At 36.5% G+C, this 25889-nt stretch overlaps 1 protein-coding gene and 1 non-coding gene across 5 annotated transcripts in view; both read right to left on the reverse strand.

The window, feature by feature from the left end:
- Window positions 1–25889, reverse strand: part of TMTC2 (transmembrane O-mannosyltransferase targeting cadherins 2) — a 386679-nt gene that overhangs the window by 68205 nt on the left and 292585 nt on the right. For 2 of the 4 annotated variants that reach the window (XM_019754143.2, XM_074325339.1), the window contains exon 9: window positions 9550–9631. The exons of the other annotated variants lie outside the window; for them this stretch is intronic. In XM_019754143.2, coding sequence (XP_019609702.1) covers window positions 9550–9631 — 82 coding nt within the window. The remainder of the gene's footprint in view (window positions 1–9549; window positions 9632–25889) is intronic. 4 annotated transcript variants of the gene reach the window in all.
- Window positions 18299–18405, reverse strand: LOC141570239 (U6 spliceosomal RNA). Its single transcript, XR_012494250.1, has one exon. It is a non-coding gene; the product is annotated as a U6 spliceosomal RNA (small nuclear RNA).

Below are 25889 nucleotides of genomic sequence, written 5' to 3' on the forward strand. Positions count from 1 at the left end.
ACATGGTCTAGTGATAAATAATTTAAAACAAAGTGGATTCTATTCCAATGTAAAAATCGGAAGGAGAGCTGAGAACAGGAAAGAGTAAAACTCACTGAAGGCCAGTCTATTCTTCTTTAGTCATTCTTTTATTGAAAATATATTGATTGACCACTTCTTTGCATGAGACACCGTGGTCAGTGCTGGAATCCCTGGAACAAGGCCACGCTGCTTGTTTCCAAGAGTCTGTGGTTTTGAGCCACAGGCTCTTCCCTTTTCATACAAGGATTACCTTGCTGTGTCATCAGAAGAAGTAAATGAGGTAGTATAAGTAAGCTGTGCAGGGGGAGGTCTGGAGCCTTGCCTCCTGTCTTTGCTTTTCACTCTCCTCTACCTGAACTTCCCCCTGTATCTTTCAGGTTCTCTCCCTGTCTTGATGACTGTCCTTCCTTCCCGAATCCTCCAAGTACAGGATTAGGAGAGCTCCATGGGTTTCTCCACCAGCAGTCCTCTCAAACTGTAGCATTCACCACCGGGGACCCACCAGGCTCATATTTAGTAAGGGCAAGTCTTTGAAAGCTCAAGGCAAACCATAAACATATCATGGGTTTAAGAATCAGGCAAGATTCAAATCCTTGCTCCGTCAAATTACTAGAGAAAGGGCCTTCAATATGTCACTTACACTCTTGATACCTTAAATCTTGCATCTTCAAATAGAGATAATGGTATTTCTACACAGGTTTGGATTAGTGAAGTGACAACATATACGCAAAAGCACCCAGCACTGAGTCAGACATGAACCTGCTGAACACTACACTTCAAAAACAGTACCAGCATGAATGAGCACAAATGTGCCCAGTATGACACCAAGCGTTTTTCCTCATGAAAATTCTCAGAACTCTGGAGTTAGGTGATACCACATTACTTGAATGGATTTAATCATTCTAATATTGTGAAGCATCTTATAACGCTTATATACATTAAAATAATAGTATTCGCTTTTTTTTAAAGAGCTACAATAAAACTTGATGGGTGCTCTAGTCTGAATGTTTGTGTCCTCTCCAAATTTGTACGTTGAAATCATTACTCCCAGTGTGACAGTCTTAGGAGGTGGACCTCTGGGAGAGCTCTGCCCTCATAAATGGGGTTAGTGCCTTCATAAAAGAGGCCCCAGACAGATCCCTCACTCTTTCCACCGTTCAAGTATACAGGTAGAAATCTGCTACCCAGAAGAGGACTCTCACCTGGCACGCTGATCTCAGACTTCCAGCCTCCAGATCTGTGAGAAATAAATGTCTGTTGTTTATAAGCCACCTAGTCTGTGGTATTTTGTTAGACAGCCTGAATGGACTAATAAGACAGCGGGTCAGAACTGATGGCATCTTAGAATCTTATCAGCATTTTACACGTGAGGAAATGGGAGCTCTGAGAGGTTAAGACACTTGCTTACAGTCGCACAACTAACAAGTGCTCACTTGCGTGACTATGATTCTAGGCTAGGTGACACCTGACTGCTACCACTATAATGAGTCAGTTTGGAAACGTGTTTTATAAAAGATGTTTATAAGACTCAAAGTAGACACTATGTAGGTATCACACATTGACACATATTTATATAGGTTAAGAGTTTTAGTTTTACTGTGAAAACTAGAATCTTATATAAGGTATATTTGTAATTAGTATTTTATATTACTTCATGGCAAAGATTATTGAAAACAACTTTTAAAAGGGCAATAAGTAGTGGATGCAAAATAATCTTACATATACACAAAATTCTTACCAATTCTCCTTTCTGAAAAGAGAATTCAAGCAGAACTAAGAAGAGAATGGGTATCATAAATTCATGAATTCAATAAATATTTCTCCCTCTTACTTTCAGGTCCTTTAGGTCTTCAAAATGCAGAGGAAAATTATCAAATAAAGAAAGATTTCCTCATCAACTGATGAACCTTGGCCCTTAAATGAGTTGTTCAAATTTTAGAAGATAAAGAGAAAATAGTCTGCCTCTGAGTGTCCCTAATGATGATAAAAGGTGGTTCCCAACTTTCAGTGTATTTGATACATATTGTATCACCTACCAATAAAGTATCTATGAATGTAAATGAAATGTCTCTGTTCATCTTTTATGTTGACATACGAGACAATGACAGTGCAGGGTTGCAGTCAGGAGTGACTTGGTTCAAACTCCGCCTCTACTATTAACTGGCACTGAAACCTGGGGTAATTTACCTTACAGCTTGATGACTTCACTTTCCCTTTCTGTTGAATGGAAACACTCAGGTAACCTCCCTACTTGGCTTTTGTGGAGATAAAATGAGATGCTACGTGTGAATTTCTCAGGACATAAAAGTACTCAGTAAATGTTTGTACTATTTTTATATTTGATGAATTCATCATGGAAATATGGTATATGATAGAGAATTCGGGCAAGATGCTCTCCTCTACTTTTTACTCCTTTTTCACTTAACTTTTATGTCTTAAATTTTACATGATGAATTCTGTTAAATAATTTTTGGAAGATTATTTGGTTACTATAATAATTTTCCTACCATATTTTCTACAAACTAGCTGTACAATAATTTAGGTGCTCATTCTTTTCCATTTTTTAAACAGTATATATTCCTGTGTCCTGATCGATGTGGTGACGTCGCGCTCTCCCGGGCCAGGCCTAAGCCCCGCCAGAAAAAAAAAAAAAAGTATATATTCCTTCATAAAATAATGTGCTCATGAAAGAAAATGTAAAATAAATAAAAACATTAAGCCTGTCAAAAAAAATAATAATTGGATACAAAAGTCCAAAAAGCTAAAACATCCATTCTTACCATTGTTTGTTTTGCTTTGCCTTTTTAATGACTCAGTTATGTTGTAGAATTTAATCATTCTTCTTTTACAGTAACACAGGCAATACATATTTTTTATAAACTTAACTTAGGATTTATAATATTTCATTGAATGGGAATAACCTTAATTTAATCATTTCCCCTTTTTAGGCTTTTAGGTGCTTTCTCATTTTTGCCTCCAATAAATAGTAATGCTGTGTTCCAAATACTATCTTTGTTGATAACCTTAAACATAAAAAAATTTATATTTTTAAGATATATTATCAAGAGAAGAAATACTGAGAATAAGTGTTAGAGCAGCTTAAGGGATTTCATTATCATTTGAATTTAAATTTCTTTGATTTCTAATGAAATTGTATGCTTACCTATCTTTTAAAACCTGTTATATCTTTTCTTTTGGAAATTATTTGTTCATATACTTTGGTCTATTTTCCTTGTAGTTTTACAGAGTTTCTCATGTTGTAAATAGATTACATACATGTTTTTGAAATACATTAGTCCTTTAGTTTTTCCTTTATTCTTTGCTTGATATTTAGAGAATTCCTGTCTTTGTTTTTGCCCTCATTTTACTCATGGGAAAGTTTTAATTTCAAAAGGCTTTGGAAAGTATCTCACATAAAATACACACAGGTATAAAGATCAAATGGAATTAAATTATTAGACACATGGTAATAACAGGAAATTAAAAAAAAATAGGTAAGTAATAAAATAGTTTGGAATAACATTTAGAAAAATCCTATTTTAATTAGTCATCTGTGAACTGCCTGTGCTGTCCTTGGGACACTAAATACTATTTTAACAAAATGTTTTGGTCTTACGCAGTAAACATAATGTTAATCTCAATGTAAATTAGCAAAGACTCACCAAAAATGTATTTTCATTTTTAATCAAGGAAACACCATAATTTACTTCATTAATTTTAAAAATTACTCTTTCAGTTTCTGAAGTGACTAAAAATGCAATGTTACTACACAATCAACCTCAGTTCACCACCATCTTCTAACTAGTTTTAATTATGAATAACAAAAAATAACCACAAGCCTCTCACTAATTCAACCCATATTTCAAGATTCTTCCTTTAGTGTTCACTGATGAAAAATCAAACTTAATATTTTAATAATTTCTTCCAGTACTTATTTTTAAAATAAAATTTAATAATATACAGACCATCCTGGAGGAAAACAGACTAGTACAATACTGACAGTAGAAAGAAAGTTCTAGACTTAAAAGTTGAAAGAGCTGGACTTTTCAAGTTCTTTCCCAACTACATATGTAGAAAATTTCTGATTCAGAGAGTCACTTGAAAATTCTGAACTTCCATTGTCTCAATCAAACGTAGTTGGGATTCCTTCCTACCTCATAGGGGTTGGTTAGATGATGATCAAAAACGATCAGGGTCAAGAAAACACTGGGTGAGATGGTAAAGTGTTTGATAAATGTAATAAGACATTTTATGATTTTAAAATTGATAGTAGAGCGAAATAATAATGACCCAGATAATTATAATTCTAGAAAATCCAACATTTCTCTGTGGCCCAAGAGGACAAATGACATAATGATCCTCTGTGTTAGAAATGACTGCATGGTGGCCTGGACCAGCCCTCATCTCCCCTTTCAAAATGTTTCAATTCTCTCTAATATCCTTATAAACCCACACTTGAAAAATCTGCAGTGAGCACTCATTTCATAACCTGACAGCTATCATAATTTGGATGTTCCTCCTTCTATGAAGCCAGAATATATTTCTCATAGTTCTTAGCTGCAGTCCTAGTTCTGTCCTTGAATTATTCCCCAGACACATGCTGTGCCTTTGACCTCAAGCATTTTCTGTGCTTTAACGTTCTCCATTGCACCCCCTCATTTCTACACTTTTATCTGGTGAGCTCCTACTCATCATTTCAATATAGTTTACATGTAAGTTCAGCAGGCATAGTTCTCTTATGTCCCAACCATCCAGGTCTAGGCACCTTAATTATGCTGCGTTTCCTTTCAAAACTAATTGTAATTGTAATTAAATCATGTTGTTCACAATTTGTGCCTCCCTCACCAGTTTGCAATCTCCATTGGAGCCTGTCTCATTCCTTGCCATGTCCCTAAGCCTCATATAGTGATTAGTAAATATTGACCTGGAGGAAAAGCTTCAGGCCTCATCATTATATAGCTGAACCCTTGGAAATGAACATCCCCCAGAGAGAACGTCAATAATGAATAAAATGAAGCTAAAAGCTTTACTCTTAGAAATGCACAGGTAAGAGGCAGACTGGAAAAGAAAACAACATCCAAGGTCTACACAAAAGAGCATTTCTTCTTAAGCATGATTACCACAGTCAGATACCTTTTAACTTTTTATGCTTTTGTCTTTAATATCTAATGAATTCCCATTTGTTTGAATTTATACATAGTGGGTACCTTATCACAAATGTGTACTGATTTAAGTTGTTTCAATCTACATTAAATTTATCGCTACGCACATAAAGAAATCAATTATAATATATTCCTTTCATGTCTTGACTTTCCTTCCTTTGACAGAAACTTCCTTTTGGAGCGGTAGGGAAAATCCATGGAGAATCCCTTGAATTACAGGCCCACACCAGAAACCAAGGCATCAAATCCTCACCTTTGACATTTATAAACTAAATTCCATAAAGATTTCACATGATTTGTTTCATATGGACATCGGAATATACTGTAAACTTGATGACATATAAGTACAACATTATACTATTACTGATATACCATAGTTGAAACCTATTTTCTGTACATTCTGATGAAAGATCAATGAGGAATTGAGTATATATTAACAACCACGTAAAATCTGAGTATTGGGACACAGTTTGGAAGTCCACATAAACCCTTTTACTTTCCAGATGAAGAATCTTAATCCCAAAGACTACAGGTATCACAGAGCCCGACATTGAACCAATTTACTGAACCAAATTTATAAACCTGCTTATCTTTCTTTCTTGCAAGCCACCCTGAAGAAAAAAGGGCAGTCTTCAATGCAATCCCTTTCCCCCGACATAAAACTAGTGGATTTATAACACAAATAACTGATAGTGCTTTTAAATACTACCTTCGATTTCCACTGTAGCCAATATCAATTCCTATAATTCCTTCTGTCTAGTCCCAACTGGATGGTGTTTTCCAAGTCACTGGTATCATTAACAAGCCAATCAAAAGGCTATAAAATCACGGAGGAGAGTGAATTTCCAATAGAACAAAACTCATCCACTCTGCATTTTCATGGACATTTGCAAAAGCATTTAAAAAAGGACTCTAAACAACATGCATATGTCATTTAAACATTTATTTTTAAGCTGAAGATGTGTTATTGTTCATTCAATCTATGGGTACAAATATTCTAAGAATACCCATAAACAGTAAGTTGGAGAAGAACTGATATGAGAATCATAGTGTGTATCTTCTTGTACAAGAAGTAATAAAAATTCCAACAGAACAATCTTTCAGTCAATTTGGAACATACATCCAATTATAAAATGCAGAATATTTACTAGACGGGCGTTTTGAACAGCTAAGCAATGGAGTCAACCTTGCGATATACAGATGGTGTATTATAGAACTGTACATTTGAAATCTGTATAATTTTATTAACGTGTTTCTTCAATAAAATTAATACATTTTTAAAAAATAGTCATAAAATGGAGAATATTCCTGAGCTCAACCAACACTTACTGCACACTACTGAGTATGGCAATCTACTACATAACGATGTTGCAAAAAGAAAAATAGGCCCTCCCTATTTTTAATTATCTTAGAATTTTCTAAAGAAGGTAAATGTATAATTTCAATAGAAATATTTACATCCCCACAGCCACGCCTTAGTCCAAGCCACCTTCTAGCTTAAAACACAGCAACAGTTCCCTTTGCTGTACTCTGGCCTTTCTCTAATCCTATCTGCTTACATGGTGCCTTCCACTGCTATCAGAACAAAATGTAAACTCCTTGGCTTGGTCTACAAAGCCCTGCAGGCGCTACCTCTTCCTCCTCTCCAATTTCTTCTCCTCCCACTTTCCCTTCTGGTTCAATATGCTGCAGTCACAACAGCCTCCTTTCTCTGCTGTGAACATAAGCTTGGTCTTGCCTGTAACCTTTGAATATACTGTTTCTTCAGTCTGAAGTCGTCTTACCTGTCTTTTCCAAAAGCTGGCTTAAACTTACAGATTTCAAATATCATCTCCTCAAAGACGCCTTACCTGACTACTTGGTTTCAACTAGTACCCAACTTCCCACCTCATCCCCTTCTAAAAATGACCTCATCCTATGTATTTCCTACTCACTTTCTGAAAACAGAACAGTGCTTTGCATCTATTGAATCCAATTATACATGTTAAACTTAATAAAAACCCTTCCATAAGAATTTTAAGCTAAGTCATGACTTACATGAATTTGACATTCTAAAACTATACACAGATGGGCCTATTAATGAAAAATATCTACTTACCCACCCACCTACCTTTCTGTTTGTCTATCTAGCTACCAATGTTGCAAAAAGAAATGGAACATGTATTATAGGAGAAAAAACAGTGATTTATTAGAGAACCAGAAATTTAGTTACCTACATCTAACTGGAGCATTTCAACCGCATTTTCCTAGGCTTCAATATACTCATTTGTATAACAAAGGGGTTATATTAGATTTAAAAAGAACTTTCCAGTTCTAAATTTTAGTTATTTGAAGATTCCACTTAAATTAAAATCATTAATATTCCTTTAAGTGTACATTTTTAATAATCTGAGCACAGTGAGAAATATCAATCATTAAGTTATGGGCTTCTTGTCCATTTGTAGATTATTTTGCCTTCACTACTCCCTCTGTGATAACTCATCTTGAGTCCTTTCCAGTACCTACACCAAAGTAGGGGAAAAATATTGAAACTTTCATAAAATTATACTGAATTATGCAGTCATCCCTCCCTTAGAAAATAAATGTACTTCTAATAATGTATGTACACCAACATTTTAAAAATAATGCAGGGGTACTAAGAAGAATCAATTTTTAACAAACATATTTCCAGAACATGTTAGCACTATTTTCCAAATAACATATATGATAAAGAATTTGTTGTACTTTCTGTTAAAACTACATCTAAAAATTTCTCACGGGAGAAATGTTCCCTACTACCACCACTGAAATAAACAATTCAGCAGTATGATGTAATATAAAATAATAATAATAATAATAATAATAAATAAAATACAGAAATGGGTAAACACAGGCCAGAATGAAAGGGGACTAAGGGGTCTAAATCTTTAATACAGTTGTGATGTTTTTCAATTTCAATTCAAATGATGCAATGATGAAGTTTAAAGGAACTGATTGTTAAGAAAATGTAAAGCATATAATAAAATTATGGGAAACAAGCTTACAAAATGCAGTAAGCAGAATTAGTTTGAGGTACAGGAACTGCAGGCCGCAAGATAGGAAAAAAATCTTAGTTTATAAAATGCAATGATAGGAGGTCCTTTAGCACTCAGAGAAAATCATCATGGGACTACTTTAATGCACAGTAAGGGTACCAAGATAGTATACATGAGAAAAATCCGAATTTAAAACACTTCATATAAGAAAACCTGTAAAAATAAATTCTGTAGCAAACTTGAATTAGTTGACTGCTATTTTAACATAGCAGTAAAACTGCATTGTGAAACAAAATCAGAAGTGGTTATGCAATAAGTTGTGTGAAATTACATGCAGTGTTATGCTGGAAAGATAAAGCATCACAAGCCTAGGTTTATAAACATATCCACACAATGTAAATACACAAATGGACTTGTGGTTGGTTAAGTGTATCCTCCATTTTACTATTTTCATTTTTCCACACTCAAGCCTGTCACTGATTTATTGTTCCTAGTTGGGCAACGGAAGAAATAACTAAATATTATATAAGCATGTTAGCTTTATTTCCTCACGATTTAATTTCCATCCACCTTTAAGTTTACTACTTGATAATAACTAATACCTTAAAACCAAGAGTGGCCAAAAACATTTTTTCCCCCAAGGGATCAGAAAAAGTAAATGTTTTTTGGCTCATTGAAAGCCATTCCAACTGCAAATCTGGTAGAAATAAGCACATCTTACACAACACCAAACCAGCTATGTTACTTTGCCTCACTTAACACATGACTCACTACTAATGATAGAGTGGAGTGTGACAGAGTTGTTATATAAGTTCACACTGAACTCATTAAGGCCAAGGCTAAACTGAATGAGAGAGTATACGCTTTACACTCTTTATAGTTTATCCTGGACCTCAATCTCAGGCATGTAGAAGCTCGTACATATCCATTATCTTCCAGGAAGCAGGACTTTGAGGCCAAAATATAAACATCTAAAATGTCAAAAGGATACATTCAATGAGCAATACATTACCTTTTAGAATGAAAAGAGAACTAAGATTTGGATTACATACTATGCATCAGGCAAGGAGGAAGATGTCCTTCTGATGAGACCTCATTTAAACTCCACACTGACCTTGAATGAAACATGTCTTCTCCAATGAAGTCCTATGAAACTTACTAAAGGAAAACATAAGGCATAGCCCTCTTGACTATGACTGGTTTGAACCAGATGGCAAGACTATAGAATGAGACTAAATCTGCAACAACAACGTCAACGTCCTCTCAAAATGTTCTTTGCCAGCAAAATCGAAATCTCATATCAACATTAGCAGGAAATGTGGGGGACATGGAAAAAACTGTCAACCACTCACCATAATGCATGTAACAGTTTCCTTTGGTAGGATCCAGCTCAATAGCCTTCAAGAAGAATTTTTCAGCCTCACTCTTACGACCCTTGAAAAACAGAGAAAATGGATGATTCAGCAACAGATCAGGAGGGATTCTTCATCTCCTGGGCCCACGGGAAGCCGACTAGTGTCTATATGGTAATCACCATCAAACACATGTTTTCTTTTTGTCTAAACAAAGGTGATCCAGGAGAATATGTGGAGAGAGAAGACTGAAGTTGGAATTGTGGGAAATAACAAGATTAGAAGAACAGGCATGAGAGGGAATTTGTCAAACAGAGTCAAAAGAAGAGACCAGAGAAGCAAGAGAAAAAAGTGGGAAAAATAAAAATAAAAATGGTTTCACAGAAACCAAAAGGATAAGATAGTTTGAAGGAATAGCAAGAAACATGATCATTTTCTATTTTATGTTCTCCCTTCAATTGGTTTCCTTTTCATTTGTTCTTCTGCCTTGTAAAGAATATGACCATTTTAGCTTTTGAGGTGATTTTTTACTAATTGCTCACTAATTGCTCATATATGAAGAAACTAGTCAAATTTGTTGAATCTCAAACCACTGCTTATCCTTACTTACACTGTCATTCAAGACTAAAATATTGCTAATCCAGGATTTAATCTAAAACTAGATCATCTTCCTAGCTATAGTTTTAAATAAGCATTACTATCATCGTCAGAAGATAATGAGTAAGAAGTGGGGGAAAAAGGTTATATTCACTAAATTGATTTTTCATGAAACAAAATCATTATCCAGACAGGTTCTAAAATTATACATTCTTCATGTGGTTATTACTTCAGAATCACAATTGCCTACAGAAAAATCAAAAGGGGGCGTCTGAGGTAGGAGAATAGCCCAAGAAGAACTTTCCTAGAGTAGTTGTGTCTTGTCCTGCAATGGAATGAAGATCTCTATGCTGACTACAAGTGGCAGCAGGACCCTGCCTGGGGTCCAGAAGCCATGGTCCAAAATAAAGCAAAATGATCTTAATTGTTTGTTCCTTCTAATTTATACATTATTTACCATATGAACTTCAAATGATGCTTTCTCTTTCTTCAATCTATTTTTAAAACCACTGTTAAGGAGTTCAATCTTCCAAAGCTAGAGGGATATAATTAACCTAATATTCTACATTCATGCAACTTTGACTTGTTTCTCCATATACCCTGTCCTTTTTGTTCATTCTTTCATTTAAAAAAACCCACTCTTGCTAAGTTCTTTACTCACCCATTTCGTAGCAGGTAGGACCTAGCCTACAGCCTCTGTTACCTATAGCTAGTGTTAACCCAATAATGACATAATTGACTTTTGCCATTTCTTCTTTCATTTTAATAATGTTACTTTCCAGTCAATAACTCCTCTTTAACTCACACACTTCATCAAATATCTAATAATTAAAAATTTAATTCCCTGCAGTATTTCTCACAGCATTTTAATTTCAAAGGAATAAAAAGGAAAGCACAGGCAAAATGCTTCATACACATATCATACTTTCATGAAGTTAGTAAAAATTAGCAAGAATCTTATGAAGTTAGGATTCCCTAAATGATTAAATGACTGTAATGGATCAGACAGTTTAACATATGATAGCTAAGAGTATACATTCTAGGCGGGCAGAACAGCTTTCATGCTTGTGTAGCTATGTGAGCCTTAGAAAATCATTTCATCTCTAGCTGGAATTTTCTCTATTACAAAAAAATAAGATAGGTGGGGAAAAGGGGATTTTTAGGACAGTGAAACTATTCTGTATGGCAATACATATTTGTCAAAACTCACAGGCTATATAACACAAAGCGTGAACCCTAATATAATCTATGGACTGTAATTAATAATAATGTATAAGTATTGGCTCATCAACTGTAACAAGTATACAACACTAATGCAAGTGTATGATAATAGGAAAACTATGTGAAGGGTGGTAGGAAGGTGAGTGAGAATTATGTGAACTCTGCTTTGGGCTCAATTTTTTTTGTAAACCTAAAATTGCTCTAAAGATAAAATGAAAAGAAAAAAAAGATAAAATGAGGATTTCATAAGATTGAATTATCTGAAGCGATACACATAAAGTAGTTACAATATTTAGGTATATGCTAAGTTTATAATAAACATTAACTATTAATTTATACACACACATATAGTAAGCAATAGAATGCAGAATTCTGAATGTCAAAGAACATGTTTTGTTATATACACTACCTCAAAAACACATGGTTAGCCTTTAAATCATTGGAAAATGACATACTAAGAACTTGTAGATGATAATAAAAGAAAGATGCAAAAGGAAAACTATCACTGGTAGACAGTCTGTACAAATGTTATATGCAAAGATAAAAGGGTCTGTAAACTTTCTTCCACTTAAGTTTTTCAGGAAAGAAAAGAAGAAACTGGTTCATTTATCAATGTCACAGTAAACGGGGTAGTAAAATCTTTGTGTGGAATCCACTGGGAAAACAGTACAATGTAGTGTTCAAAGCATCGATCAGAACTCAAAGGACAGTGGTCTCTGGTTGTTCCATGGCCTAAGTTATTAAAAACAATGAGTCCCACCAGCTCTTAGATTTAAAATAAATACACCAAAGGCCAGAACATTCTTTCTGGGGGGAAGTATCAAACCATTATACAAAAATCTATCTTTCTGCTTTGACCGCTCTTTATTTAGTCAAGTGCCAAATAATAAGGAGGAAAATAAAATCCTCACAAAAGCATGTAAAAATCAAGAGTCAACCAAATGCATAAGCCACCCAGATACACACATTACTAGGTTTTAGGAAGGGGTTATGGTGGATGAGAGGTAACACCATGTTTAACCAAATTTACTCTCCCAACTGTTATTGCTTTAAAGGAATGACAGCTAAGAAAGTGGAGAAGAAGAACAAGTTATTTCTTAGCAGATTTTCCTTGGTGTCTTTTAGATTATGTCAGCATTGCCTACATGCAAATATTATATTATGGAGCAAGCCACTGGTTGTGCAAACTCCTCACATCGAGCACCATTACTCATTTTGTATATTGGTTGGGATTTGGGGACACGTGTTGGTTCGGAGACGGACTGTGGTGAGCTGTGACAAATAAGGAAAATGTGAGTTGAGAGGCACGGTTTCTACTGCCAGTGCTGGAACTTGTGCATTTGCTTTTTCCTTTATTTATGTAGGTTAAAAAATATTTATTGAATGCCTACTATTTGTTTTGCACAGTTCTAAGTCCTGGGGATGTGATCGTGAACACAGAGTGCTTGCCTTCAAGTCCTACATGCAGGAGGCACGTAAGGAACATATTATTCAGGAGGCAAGGGAACTAGTCACTGAGCACAGTGGGCAAACAATGAACTTCTCCAATTCTCATTGAGAGAACTAGCCTAGAGACAGACAAGCCTGTGTTTGAATCTTGCTGCCTCTACTTATTTAATTGTGTCATTCTGAATATCCTTTATAATATCCTCATCTTTGTTTCCTCATTTGGAAAAATGAACATAATTAGTACCAATTTTGAAGGGTTGCTGAAAAAAATCACAAATCAAATGGAAATAACTAGCTTCAGATCTGACATATAAAAGCTCTGAAATTCTTTGATTTTCCTTCCTTCTATTTCCTCAAAAGAATTCTTCCTTCCAAGTTCAATGTCACTATCTCGTTCCTAATTAGCAAAATGTAAAAAATCCTTTTCTTACTGCCATGTCATGGTAGAAACTAAATTTCATAATTTTCCTAAAAAATGACTCCCATTCCTAACAAATTTTCCTCTCTCAAATAAAAGGCCTTTCAGCTCACATCTAGAATGCAACAATAGATTTTAGATTTCCTGACTCACTGAACTACTTCATTTTCACCAGATTAATGCTACTTAAGCAGAACTACTTTTGTTATGCCATTGTTCAAAAATATTTTACTATCTCCTTGTTCCCAATCATTCTATTGAATAATCAATCTAATTTTCAAAATCTTCCAAATCGAGCTCAAATCTACCTAATAATAAGGTGTAGGAATTTCCTCATTTGCCTTAACCATAGCTCCAATGTCTTCCCTTAATTATTTCTTCTGGTGTGTAATGTTATCCAAATTTCAAGCTTCAGTTGAAGATTCAGTCTTTTATAAAGCCCTTTGTGATGGTTCCTAGTCCCAGTAGGTTCCGTTTTCTTTTCATTGTAATGATACAATTATTTTTAGAGTCATTACTACCACACTAGAGATATTATATAATGTGAACTCTAAGATACTAGACCAAATTCTCCATGTATAAAATACGGTTATACATGGTGGTTATCATATGGTGGTTGGCAAGTGGAATTTTAGCTTTTGCAAAATTGTCATTCCAGGTAAGTACTTACAGTATATACACAGTCATTTAGTGCAGCCACACGCAAATCAGTTAAAACAGCAATAACTCAGTACGCTGAAGCAAAGAGCAACCGACAGTGCAAAAGATTGGGAAGTCAGGGACGTAAAACAGAGCGAAAGAAACACTTGGTAATTACTCTTTTAACATCAAACTTTGAACAATTCTAAATTAGACATTCACTGCAGTTAGTATATTAATGCTGATGCAAAGAATTAACCAGCTGGACTTCAAGAAGCACACACGACTATGGTGCCAAGGGAGAGAGTGAGAAAGATGAGAAAGGAGAACTGACCTGAACCAGAGCAGAGACAGTTTCCTGGCCATGGGCTGCCCAGTAGCTAGGAATTAGGGATTTGAGATTATCAATATACTTATATTAGTATACTATTTCTAGCACTATACTATCAACAACATTCACAGAAGATAATATTATTTAAACTCAAAAAAAAAAAAAATCCCCAATCAGGACTAAGCTTTGTCAGGTCTTCTGACTGGCACCAACAACACATATACATGTAAGATAAATACCCAGTAAAGTTTACATAGCCTATTCCACAGTGTTTAGCGTTCCACAGGGATTAGCGTTCAGCTGATTTATTTTGTTTTCTAATTCAACTGGATGCTACTAACACCGGTCAGAATCCTAAGTGGGTCTGCAAGGCAATGGCTGAGCCACACCTCTTCCAACTACAAAATATATGAATATAAAAATAGATACATGTACATTTTTAAACACACACACATACACCACATTCACACTGCCCCCCGCCAACATTCCTAGAATTCCAACTTAAGAAAGCACTCAGGAACAATAAATATAAGAGAATCATACTACTATGGCTTAGGCTTGAATTGTTTGATTTGTAAAATATAAATCATAAATCAAATTTTGTAATTATCTTTAGTAAAAAGAAATTATTGACAGAATCAACCATTATATTAACTTATTGTATCATCAAGTGTGTCTTGATGCCACAGCTGAGAACTGCTATTTTTCTAAATAACACCTGAAAACATCAAGACTTTGCACTGTTGCACTGCCTTTTGAATACACTTATATATGTATAAATGTAGTTAGTGTATTAATCTTGTCCTATAAACTCGATTACTCCCCCAAAGACTCTACCTTTCCTTCTATAGCCATCCAAATTTTCTGTAAATATAATAACCCATCAACAAATACAAAGGCTACCAGCACTTGCTTTATATAGCTTAATAACTTATATAGTTATTCCAGTTATTTAGTTCACATGTTCACAGGTTTTCACTAAGTACAGAGCTGTGAACAAAATAGTAATTTCTCTACTTCACATCTGCAAACTGTCACAGGAACTAAGGTCTACAAAGAGTTACTCAGAAATAGCCCAATTTCCAACCAAATATTTATATCCTACCAGGAACTACCTGTGTCTTCAGTACTGGTAGAAATAACAATTAGAACAAACCCAGAATTTCCTTTTGGTGGGCCTATTTAGAGGCTGTTGTACATTTGCTGTAGGAAGAGTCTCCTGCAGTTGTGTATCTAGCAGCCACTTGCATTCCTTTAGTGTTCACTCTTTGGGAATGTTTGACAGTTGTAAATGTTGGTTATTTTTCACAACCAATGAAAATCACACCTTCATTTCTCATTCAAATGTAAATGTATAAGGACAATAAATAAGAAAGGGAAGCAGCCAATAAAATAGGTCCAAAGCTTAAAGTGTAGTTTGGTAACTGTGTAATGAGTACAAAGGGAAAAGCAATTGAAGAAATAGTCTTGAAAAACTAATTTGTGAGGACCACCGTTTACAAACAGAAGGAGCATTATTTGATCATCTATTTTAACACCGCAGTGTTTATATGTGAAGTGTCTTCAGATGTAAGTCTTTCCTCCTCAAAAGAAAAATATCATTAAAATATCTACCAGCTCAACTAGTTCTTACAAACCCAATGATTTACATGAAACCATTTAATTATCCTGTCCCTCCAAGTCATTACATATTATTAACCAGAATTAATCTTAACTGGAGTCAGAGTGAAGGAATGGGCAGGGTAACTGTCATCATGAAATCTTTTATCACTATACTACTAAAATATTTCCATCAAATTATCAGATACTTAAAGTTGGACCGTGACATTCCTTGTTTTAGGGAGATAATAACATTTCTTCTGGGATGCTTTAAAATATAGTAGAATAAGAATACTGCGTACAAAAATAAATGTGGCTAATAGATTGTTTTTCTTCCCTGCATTGTATTCCAAGTCCCACTTTCTATAAACATCACACCTTCTGTGACCTTTTTTCTTAAACATGTCAAAGCAGAAGCTGTCTGAAAGATACATGGCATATATTGTTCAAAGGCCTAAGCTCATCGAAATATTTCTATCAAATGACGTGGAGGGTGGTTAGTGGTGATAGGGAGTGAGTGCCTCACACTCTTCGGGGACAGCCAGAGTAGGTGTCCAACCTCAGCAGGGAGGGATGGCTCTGTGGCATTCCTAGGGCAAGGCTGGACCCTGGAACCAGGCCTCCCCCTGAGCAAGGCTTCCCTGAAACCCATCCCAAGTCTCCCGCCGAGCCATCAGACTTCAAGGTGAAAGTTATCAGCTCAGACCAAGCTGACCAGGGCAACCCCTGCCCAGCTTTCTGGGCACCATTAAGCCTCCCAGATTTAGGTGAACTCCTGGGAGGGGAGGAGGCCACAAAATAGCTGAAATTAAATAGTTGATCAAGCGGGATGAAAGACAGCAGTACTCTTAATTTCACTCAAAGAAGATAAAATCATCGATCATCCACATGCAGCTGAGAGTCTGGCCTGAAAGTCAGACATGTTACGTGAACAGTGGGCACAAATAAGCAGTTTGCAAACCCCAAAACTAATGGCCAATATCCCTATAAAAATGTGTTCAACTTACTTAACATTTAGTTTACTTAAAATGCAATTAAATGCATTGAAATGTTATTTCTCTGTCAATGAAGTTCCCCCCTAAATAGCAGAATATTACTGAGGGTTCATAAAAATAGGTGCTTCTATAACAATTTGATATATACCAAAAGTCTGTAAATCACTTTGGCCAAAGAATTCGATTTTTAGGCATTTGTCTGAAGGAAATACCTGTAAATACAAAAAGGTGGCTATTTATTTTCATTGAAGTATTGTTTACATAAATTCAATGTCCACCAGCATAGATTTGGTTAACCAAATGCTATTTCAATGAAATACTATGAATCTATGAAAACGATTTTGTAGAACATTGTTTAAACCACACGAAATCTTCATAATCCATTGCTCAATGCAACCCTCAGGTTTTTAAATTGTGGTACATGTCCATTAAAAAAAACAAACTCAAAGAATATTTTTAAGAGGAGACTAACACTACCTGAACAGTCAGATCATTGAGAGGGTTGGTCCCTTGGTATTTCAAGAAGGGGGGTGGGGGGGGTGGGAGATGAGGGTAAGGGGGATCAAATATGTGGTGATGGAAGGAGAACTGACTCTGGCTGGTGAACAGACAATGGGATTACAGATGATGTAAGACAGAATTGTACACCTGAAATCTATGTAATTTTACTAACAATTATCACCCCAATAAATTAAAAAAAAAAAAAAAATATTCTCTTCTACCAGAAGGGGTCTTTCCAAAAGTAAAATAAATAAATAAATAAATAAATAAATAAATAAATAAATAAATAAACAAACGGTGGGGAGAGAAGTACCCATCTTGAGTAGATTGCTAAAAAATAGCACTGTGTTAGTGTCAAACTAAGTATCTTGAGAACACAGTAAACTTAGTCTACTGAGAAGGGGAAGGCAAGGCTTAAGAGCTGTGATGTTCACTCCATAGAAATGGAAGAAGATCCTCCTATGTGATAGGCTATGTTCCAGGTCAAGGAACATAGCCTATGTTAATCAAAGACAAAGTTCCTGCCCCCCTGCAATTCACATTCTAGTGGTAGTTTACACAGAAGCAGGTGACACTGTCAATTAAATACTCCTCTGGTAAAAAATAACACTGGCTAAGGGAAGAGAGTAATACACAGCTGAGGGCGGGGTGGGATAAAGCGGTCAAGAAATGCTCTTAGTGACAATTGAGAAGTGACCTAAGTAAAGGGGTGACCAAGCCATGCAAAGGTCTGACAAGTATGGAATGGAAGGGCCTAACAAGAAAACCATTATGGTGGCAGTAGAGTGTCTCCCACAAAAAAATCAAAGGAAGTAAGTGTGAGATACAGGAGGGACCAGATCCTTTAGGGCCTAGTGTGCACTCTAAGAAATTTGGAATTAATTTTTCTTTTTCAGTAGTACAAACTACAGTTTTAACACTGGTTGCCACATGTTGCTTTGACTCACACACGTTCCTTAGTGTTAATAAGCAAAGGGTCGAAAGGCCTGCAGGAACTGTACAAAATATGGAAACTTCATGAATTTGTGTGTCATCCTTGGGCAGAAACTATGCTAATCCTCTCTATGTCATTTTAATTTTAGTGTATGTGCTACTGAAGCAAGCACTGAAATTTATTTTGACTAGGAAGGAACACCATGGAGGATTTTAAATAGAGGTACACCCTAGATTTTGGATGAAAAAAACTGACTGTAGGGGACATGTAACACAGGGTGACCACTCAGGAAACTGTTAATACTCCATGGCTAAGATAATGGTGGAAGAGGTGGAAGTGGTGAGATGTGGTTAGATTTGGAATCTCCTGAATATAGGTAGCTTATGGACTGGATATGGGTGTAACATAAAAACAAGAATCAAAGATGACTCAGCAGCTTTTAGCACTTAGGAGAATGCAGGTATCATTTATTCACATGGGAAAGACTGCATGGGAGCACGTGTTGGTGGAAGCTACATGGCAGTGGAGTAATCAAGTTCTATTTAATTGAGATGCTAGGGCAATTTGGAGAACTAATTCAAAAAACTGCCAGATAGGAGACCACAGCCTAGTCACTGGCAAGGAAGAAGAACACCAGGTATCTGGTACCTTACATGAAAATAAAATAAAAAGAGAAGACTTGTAAGAATGCGAAGGGGGAAGCAAAAAGGGAAAAAAACAAAACAACAAAGAAATCCTTACATTTTAATCATGTTTTCAATAAAAGAGAAAAAATATGAAAATGTATTATAAAATATAAACATACAGAAGCATTTAAAATAACTATTTTAAATAAATAACTTGCCTTTTATAAATATTTAAGTTATTTGATAAAAAAATTAAATTGTATGTTGCTTTCTCCATAGCTCTGACTTGATGAGTAAAAATGTTAGATTTTAAGGTATAACTACAAAATAGTTTAACTTCCAAAATATTACATAACCGAAGGTACTGAGCTTAGATTTCCTATTATATTATTCGGTTGCTGCAAAAGTAATTGAGATTTTTGCAATTATTTTTAACCTTTTAAACCGCAATTACTTTTGCACCAACATAATACAAGTTGTTATTTCCTTTATACATTTGTTCAATTGTATATTTTCCCTTTTAGCTAAAAGAGGTCATCCATACAAACTGTAAGAACATTTCAGTGGGAGATAATTAGTTTGATAGGATACAGCCACCTGGGCAAATGACTTAGGCTGTTACATTGCACTGCTATGCTAAGCTCAAAATCAGTTTAAAGCCAGTATCTCACTGTAACTCTTCCCCATCCATAATGTCAGTTATTAAGAATGTCTGAGTAAGTTCTGGTGAAGTAAGTTGAAATTACGTTTGAATAAAATTGGTAATAAAATTATAGGTCAAGTATCCTGGAATTTTACTTTGAAATTATGCATGTAAGTTTTAAATGTTAAAAATGTGGCTATTTTTAAACTTTAGAATAATGCATATAATCTCTTTGAATCATAACCCAGAAAGAAAAATACCTATTTTTAATTAAAACAAAGAACGTTCAGCAATTAATTGTATTTATTCATTGCTTTTCTTAATTCAACAAATATTTATTGGGTACCTTTCACGTGCCTACCACTATGTTACGCAGACCAGGATGAAAATTGGGAAGAAGGGCAGACACAACGCCTTCCCCGAGATGCTTCCAAAACTGTAGCTGTTGTGTGTAGGACACAAACAATGGTTGTGAGTTTCACTGAGAAGAGTTGGTCTGACCTAGTTGGAGCACTCAGGGAAGGTTTCCAAAGGGACTGCTGCTTGCTCTAAAAATCTGAAAGATGTGTATGATTAACCAGTTGAAGGGGAAACAAAGTAGTCTAAGTAGAATAACGGCAAAGGGAAAGAAAGCCTGGGTGGCAGGAACAGAAACACTTCATGCTGCCCTGAGTGAGTGGGGCCAGAGGAGAAAAAGAGGCAGGCCAGGTAAAAACATAGGGAAGAAGAAAGCATGCTGAGCTTAACGGTCAGGTCAGGGAATGTGTTCTTACTGGCTTGGCTTTGTAAATACCACTAGGATGGCAGCCGTGGATAACACTGGAATGGGAACAGAAGGCATGTTGGCAGATTAGTTCAGGTTTTTAAAAAAAGAGTGAGGGAGTTGATAATGGAGAGGAGGATTAGTGGACTGACATGAGGAATACTTAGGGGGTGCAGACAGAAGGAACTACAGCATGAACAGAAGAGGGAGGGGGTGCAATGAGGGAGATGGAGGTAACAAAGAGAACCTCTACGTTCCTGACTGTGAAACTGAAGGAGACCTGGTAAATAATGGGGGGGCGGGGGGGAGAACAGGCTAAGGAAGTAAGGCGATGAGTACAGTTTTGAGAATTGTAGAGGCTGAGGTACCTGCAACACCTGAGATGTCAAGGATGCGGTTTGTCAATCAGGCAGAAGCAAGAGGCCAAAGCCGCGGACATGAAAAATATCTGGACTTAGTGACACAGCGATGACTGGTAACCTTAGTCAGATTTGTTGCTATGGAATATGTCTTGAAGCCTGAGCAGTGGGAGAGGGAGTCTGGAGGGCGGGATAAGCAAATGGAAACTTAATTGCAGAGAACTCTGTCATATGTCTGGCTGTGAAGCCTGGGAAAGTGATAATGTCAGCAGAAGGGGATGAGACACACATTGTTTTGAAAACGAACACAGAAAATCAAAACATAAATCACAACTAGGCATAAAAATGAATGCCTAGGGGTTTTTTCTTAGTTTAATTGAAAGTTAGAAGGGAAGATAACTCGAAAAATATTTTTTGAGAAGTCTTCGATGAGTTTCCAGTTGTGGCCATGGCCAAATTAAATCTATCCAGTATCCTTTAGGCTGCGTCTTTTCCTCCTGGGTGCTCTAACAACACTGGATTCCTACTTTGGTTGTGACACTTACCATATGCACTCTAATTAGTATTTGTTATCTTCTAATTGTAAACCACTCTAGGACAATTGTTTCATCTACACTCAGTCAAGGGCCAGATGCATAGTAGGTGGTCATAAGTGCATGAAAATGTTAAATATCTTGAAAAAGCAAATACTCAAAACATACTTCTTAAATGCATACTCTTGTTGGGAAGTGTTGTTGCCTGAGTGAGGGAGGGCATAGGTTCCAGTGGGCAAATGTGATTAAATTGTAAGGCCTAAGTGATACCCAGAAGATCACACCTACTGTCGTTGTTATCAACACCTCTGCTATACAAGGAAAAAAGAAAAAAAGAAAAAAAAAGAAAACAAAACAGCGATTTTTTTTTTTTTTTAAATCATCATTCTGTGGTCCAAAAGGTGGCACTAAAAGTTCACAGAAAATTATTTCCAATAGGAAGCTTTGCTTTAGTCAATGTGATCTCGGTTTAAGCGATTAGTGCAGTTAGAAAGCCTCGATCCTTAGCTGTTAGTAACACCACCCACCATTCAGCGAGGCTGTTTGTGCAATGGGTGCCTCTTGGTTGTCATGACGAGCTCCATGAGCATTTGCTGGACGGCTCCTTCCAAACTGTGTAGCAATAGCATGAGGAGTGGCTACACTGATTGGCCCCCATAGAGACAGCCTTGGCTCACAGAGTTTAGCGTTGACACTTGTGCTGCAGAGGTTTGAATCCTGTGGGGATGGTCAGGAAAGCTGCGTTGTGAGAGCGGAAAAGCAGGAGCCTCAACAACAGCTGCTCTGCAGCTGGGTCACAAAGGAGAGCAAGAGATCCCTTGACACCATAAAAGGTAGCGGATGATGGGAAGGCAATCTCAGTGTATCCATTTGTCACTGGCAGGGCGCCACTTGCTCTCAAATCCAAACGCACTCACAAGAGGATAAAGCCAGATGTAAATAATTCCCTAATTTTATACTTTTTTTCTTTTTCTGTAGACAGCTTCGGCAGTAAAGGTTATAGAAGGTTATTTAATTTACTTAGACACAAAATTCTTTGATGATTTAACCATGGTACTGAAGAGAACACCGGATTCAGTAACAGAAACCTGAGTTCTACTCTGGTTTTGACACCAAGAAGGTGAACAACCAAAGAAAGCCACTGATTTGAATAGGTTTCATTTTCCTCAGTTGTCAGTCAAGGGACTTGGGTTATTAGGACACTACTGGTTATGATTCTCTGTGTAAAATATGGAATTAATCCAGAAGAAGTAAGCACTGGTTAAAAATTCAGATTAAAAAAGTTAAATTCTTAATTCACATCATCCTCTTTTGTCTCCATTACCATCCAACTCACGATAGGGGAGAGGAATTGGCCCCTTCCCCCAATCCAGTGAGCTGACACTGAGATTGGGGATTGTAGCTGAGTCCTAAAGTCAACTGTAGTTTATTTTATGTACTAATGAAATGAAACCAAATGGAGGTGAATAAATTATGTATTTGTTTTCTTCTGAAAGTACTTTAAAAGTAAAGATGCTCATCAAAGGCAGAGTATCCTAGAAATGTTTTCATAACAACCAGGCCACATACCGTGTTTCCCCGAAAATAAGACCTAGTCGGATCATCAGCTCTAATGCGTCTTTTGAAGCAAAAATGAATATAAGACCCGATCTTATTTTACTATAAGACCTGGTCTCATCTAACATAAGACCGGACATAATATAATATAATAATATAATATAATATAATACTGGGTCTTATATTAAAACAAGTCCGGGTCTTATATGAATTTTTGCTCCAAAAGACGCCTTAGAGCTGATGGTCCGGCTAGGTCTTATTCTCGGAGAAACACCGTAGATACCAAAAGTGTACGAGTATACTGTGTTTCTAAGTAATTCTGGTTTGCCTGAAACTACTCTATGCCCACTGTTCCAGAGTAGACAGAACTGCATCCCCTCCCTGGTTTGGACAAATATTCTATAGTTACTCTAATTCTTCTTTACCTCTCACAAACATTCACCTAAATTAGATGAGTTAAACAATGGCTTTTGTGACACCGCAATGTCCCACCCTATGAAACCACTGGGTTATCAGCAGCATCAGTGAGGTCTCCCTATGACCTCAGTGTTCCATTCCCCAACACACCCCTAACAAAGACATCCTTTCACAGCACAAGGCCATGGGATCCTTGTCAAGCGTAATTAAGATCCCATTTATCTTCTCTACTGCCCAAAACACATTTTTCAAGTCAGCGGTCCTAGCACATTGCACTTTTACTTTCTCTTTATAAGTTATAATAAGAATAGAAACCTTTTGGAGAGAGTACTATATGCCAGGCACCATTCAAACATGTTATGTGTATTGCCACATTCATCCTCGTAGCACACCTGAGATACTATTATTATCCATTTTGCAAAATAAAGAAAAAACAGGCACAGTGAGGTTAAGTGCCTTGCCCAAGGCACAAAAGCTTGATTTCGCAGAGCTGGGATTCAAACAAAAATAAGCTGGCTTCATGGTTCATGCAATTTATTATTACATTATAGTCTTGGTCCAGAAGTTTACTACCAGGAATCATCATGCTACTTAAAGATAAGCTTTATAGAATAGCGGTCCACTGCTACACTCATGCACCCACCCATCCATCCATTCCTCATTGCATATTCAGAGAGTACCTACCATATGCCTAGCATCGTGTTAGGCCCTGGATACCCTGCTTCCCCGAAAATAAGACCTAGCCGGACAATCAGCTCTAATGTGTCTTTCAGAGCAAAAATTAATATAAGACCCAGTCTTATTTTACTATAATACTGGGTATAATATAAATATAATACATAATACCGGGTCTTATATTAATTTTTGCTCCAGAAGACACATTAGAGCTGATTGTCCGGCTAGGTCTTATTTTCGGGGAAACTTGGTAGTTGAAGATAAGATGAGATGACTTCCGCTTTTATAGACTGAGTAATACTGTGGTGCTGCTGTAGGTAGGCCCTTACCAATTGCAAGGTAATATTTCAGGGGCTCTTGTTAGACATACACATAGTACATAAAGAGAAATCCAAAACCAAGGCATCTACTTCCCTGAGTGAGTCAGGCAGGTCTCCACGAGGGGGTGGCATGCTTCGGCTGGCACACACCGGGAGGACAAGTTGGCCAGGCATCAAGCCAGCTGACGTTTAGTCAGTCCAAGTGCTAGTGGCTAAAAGTTATCGTTACAACATCCAAATTAAGAAAACTATTTAGAAAGTCAGTCTAATAAAGAAATTTGTTTTTCCTTGTTTCAACACCATTAAAAGGACCTACAGCTTACAAAGGTTAATTTGATACCAACAACTCAAAATACATCTGTTTGACAAAATAAGGTTGTTAACAACTAAAGTTTCCAAATTCCTACTTTGGCCAGGCAGCACTTCTTGAGCCACCTTCTGTGAATAATTTTATGTGACATACAAAAAAGGAAAATCTATTGAAAACAGCACTGTTTAGTAAGCAACGCTCATTTAGTTTCACTTCTAGAGTGTGAGGAGACCAGAAGTACTCCATAGTATAAAATTACAGGAACTTTAAAGCAACTGGAAAGGGGAAAGTGTACACACACACACACACACACACACACACACACACGCACAGAGCAAATGGTCAGAGGTTGGCACATTCCCAGCAGAACGAGTTTGTATATATAAATGCTATGACAAGCATATCGCCAAACTGGATCATTCCCAATTCCTAGCAGTATCGTGTGCTAGCTGAAGCATACACGCATGAGTTTTGGCATGATTACAAAATACAATTCTCTTTCTTGCAGTAAGAGAAAATGTGTAATATCACAAGAAATTGTAGACCACCAATAGGAAAAATATGAGTAGAGAGGTGACATGGAGATGGAGAATAGAAAGTCGGCACTTGTTCGCCTCTAGATAGACAGTTTAATCGTAGTTCAGCTCAGGGTGAAACATCTCACACCCTATTGACCTTGGTGGGGAAAATTGCTATAAAGACTACAGAGAACTCACTAAACATCAACCTCCCCAACTGTCTTCATCATAGTCTGCCGTTTAATGGACACCTGAGTTGGCAGGTGTACCTGCGAGATCCAAGAGGGACTGAACTGACACTCCCAATCATAACAGCATTTTTATGAAAGTAATGCGGAGGTACACAGGAGAGCAGTGTAGCCATCTCGACAGTATTCCTTGTGCAACGGCTACAAATACAGAGCAGTCTTTGGAAGAATGTACTGACTTATTTAACTTCTCCAAATGGAATGCACGTGCACTTTGGGGTGTATGGTATCGTGCCATGAAAAACATTAACATGGCACTGTGAAGACTTCGGGGAAAATACAAGCTATTAAATTATTAACTCAGAACAGTTTTTATTTTTAAACTCGCATAGATGTGTTATAAAAAAAAAAGAAACGTTGGCATAGAGGAAAGAACTCAGCCATGGAAATCAGACAGACCTGAGTTTACCATCTCCTCAAGAACTATCCCTCAAATAGCTAGGCTACTTGGGCAAGCTGTTTAATGTCTCCAGAATACATTAGGAGGATAAGAATGCTACCACCAGATAAGGTTACACCTGAGACCGTACAAGTAAAACTCTCACAACAACGAGTAGTACACAGCAAGTGCTCAACAAATGTTAGCTATTCTGTTTGTGTAACAGGGATGGCAGTAGCTACCAAGCAATATCTTAAAAGAATTAAATGAGGTAAATTATATTTAAGAAGCATAACACAGCAATACAT

Source organism: Rhinolophus sinicus, linkage group LG02 (genome assembly GCF_036562045.2).
Source record: "Rhinolophus sinicus isolate RSC01 linkage group LG02, ASM3656204v1, whole genome shotgun sequence".
NCBI classification, from domain to species: Eukaryota; Metazoa; Chordata; class Mammalia; order Chiroptera; family Rhinolophidae; genus Rhinolophus; species Rhinolophus sinicus.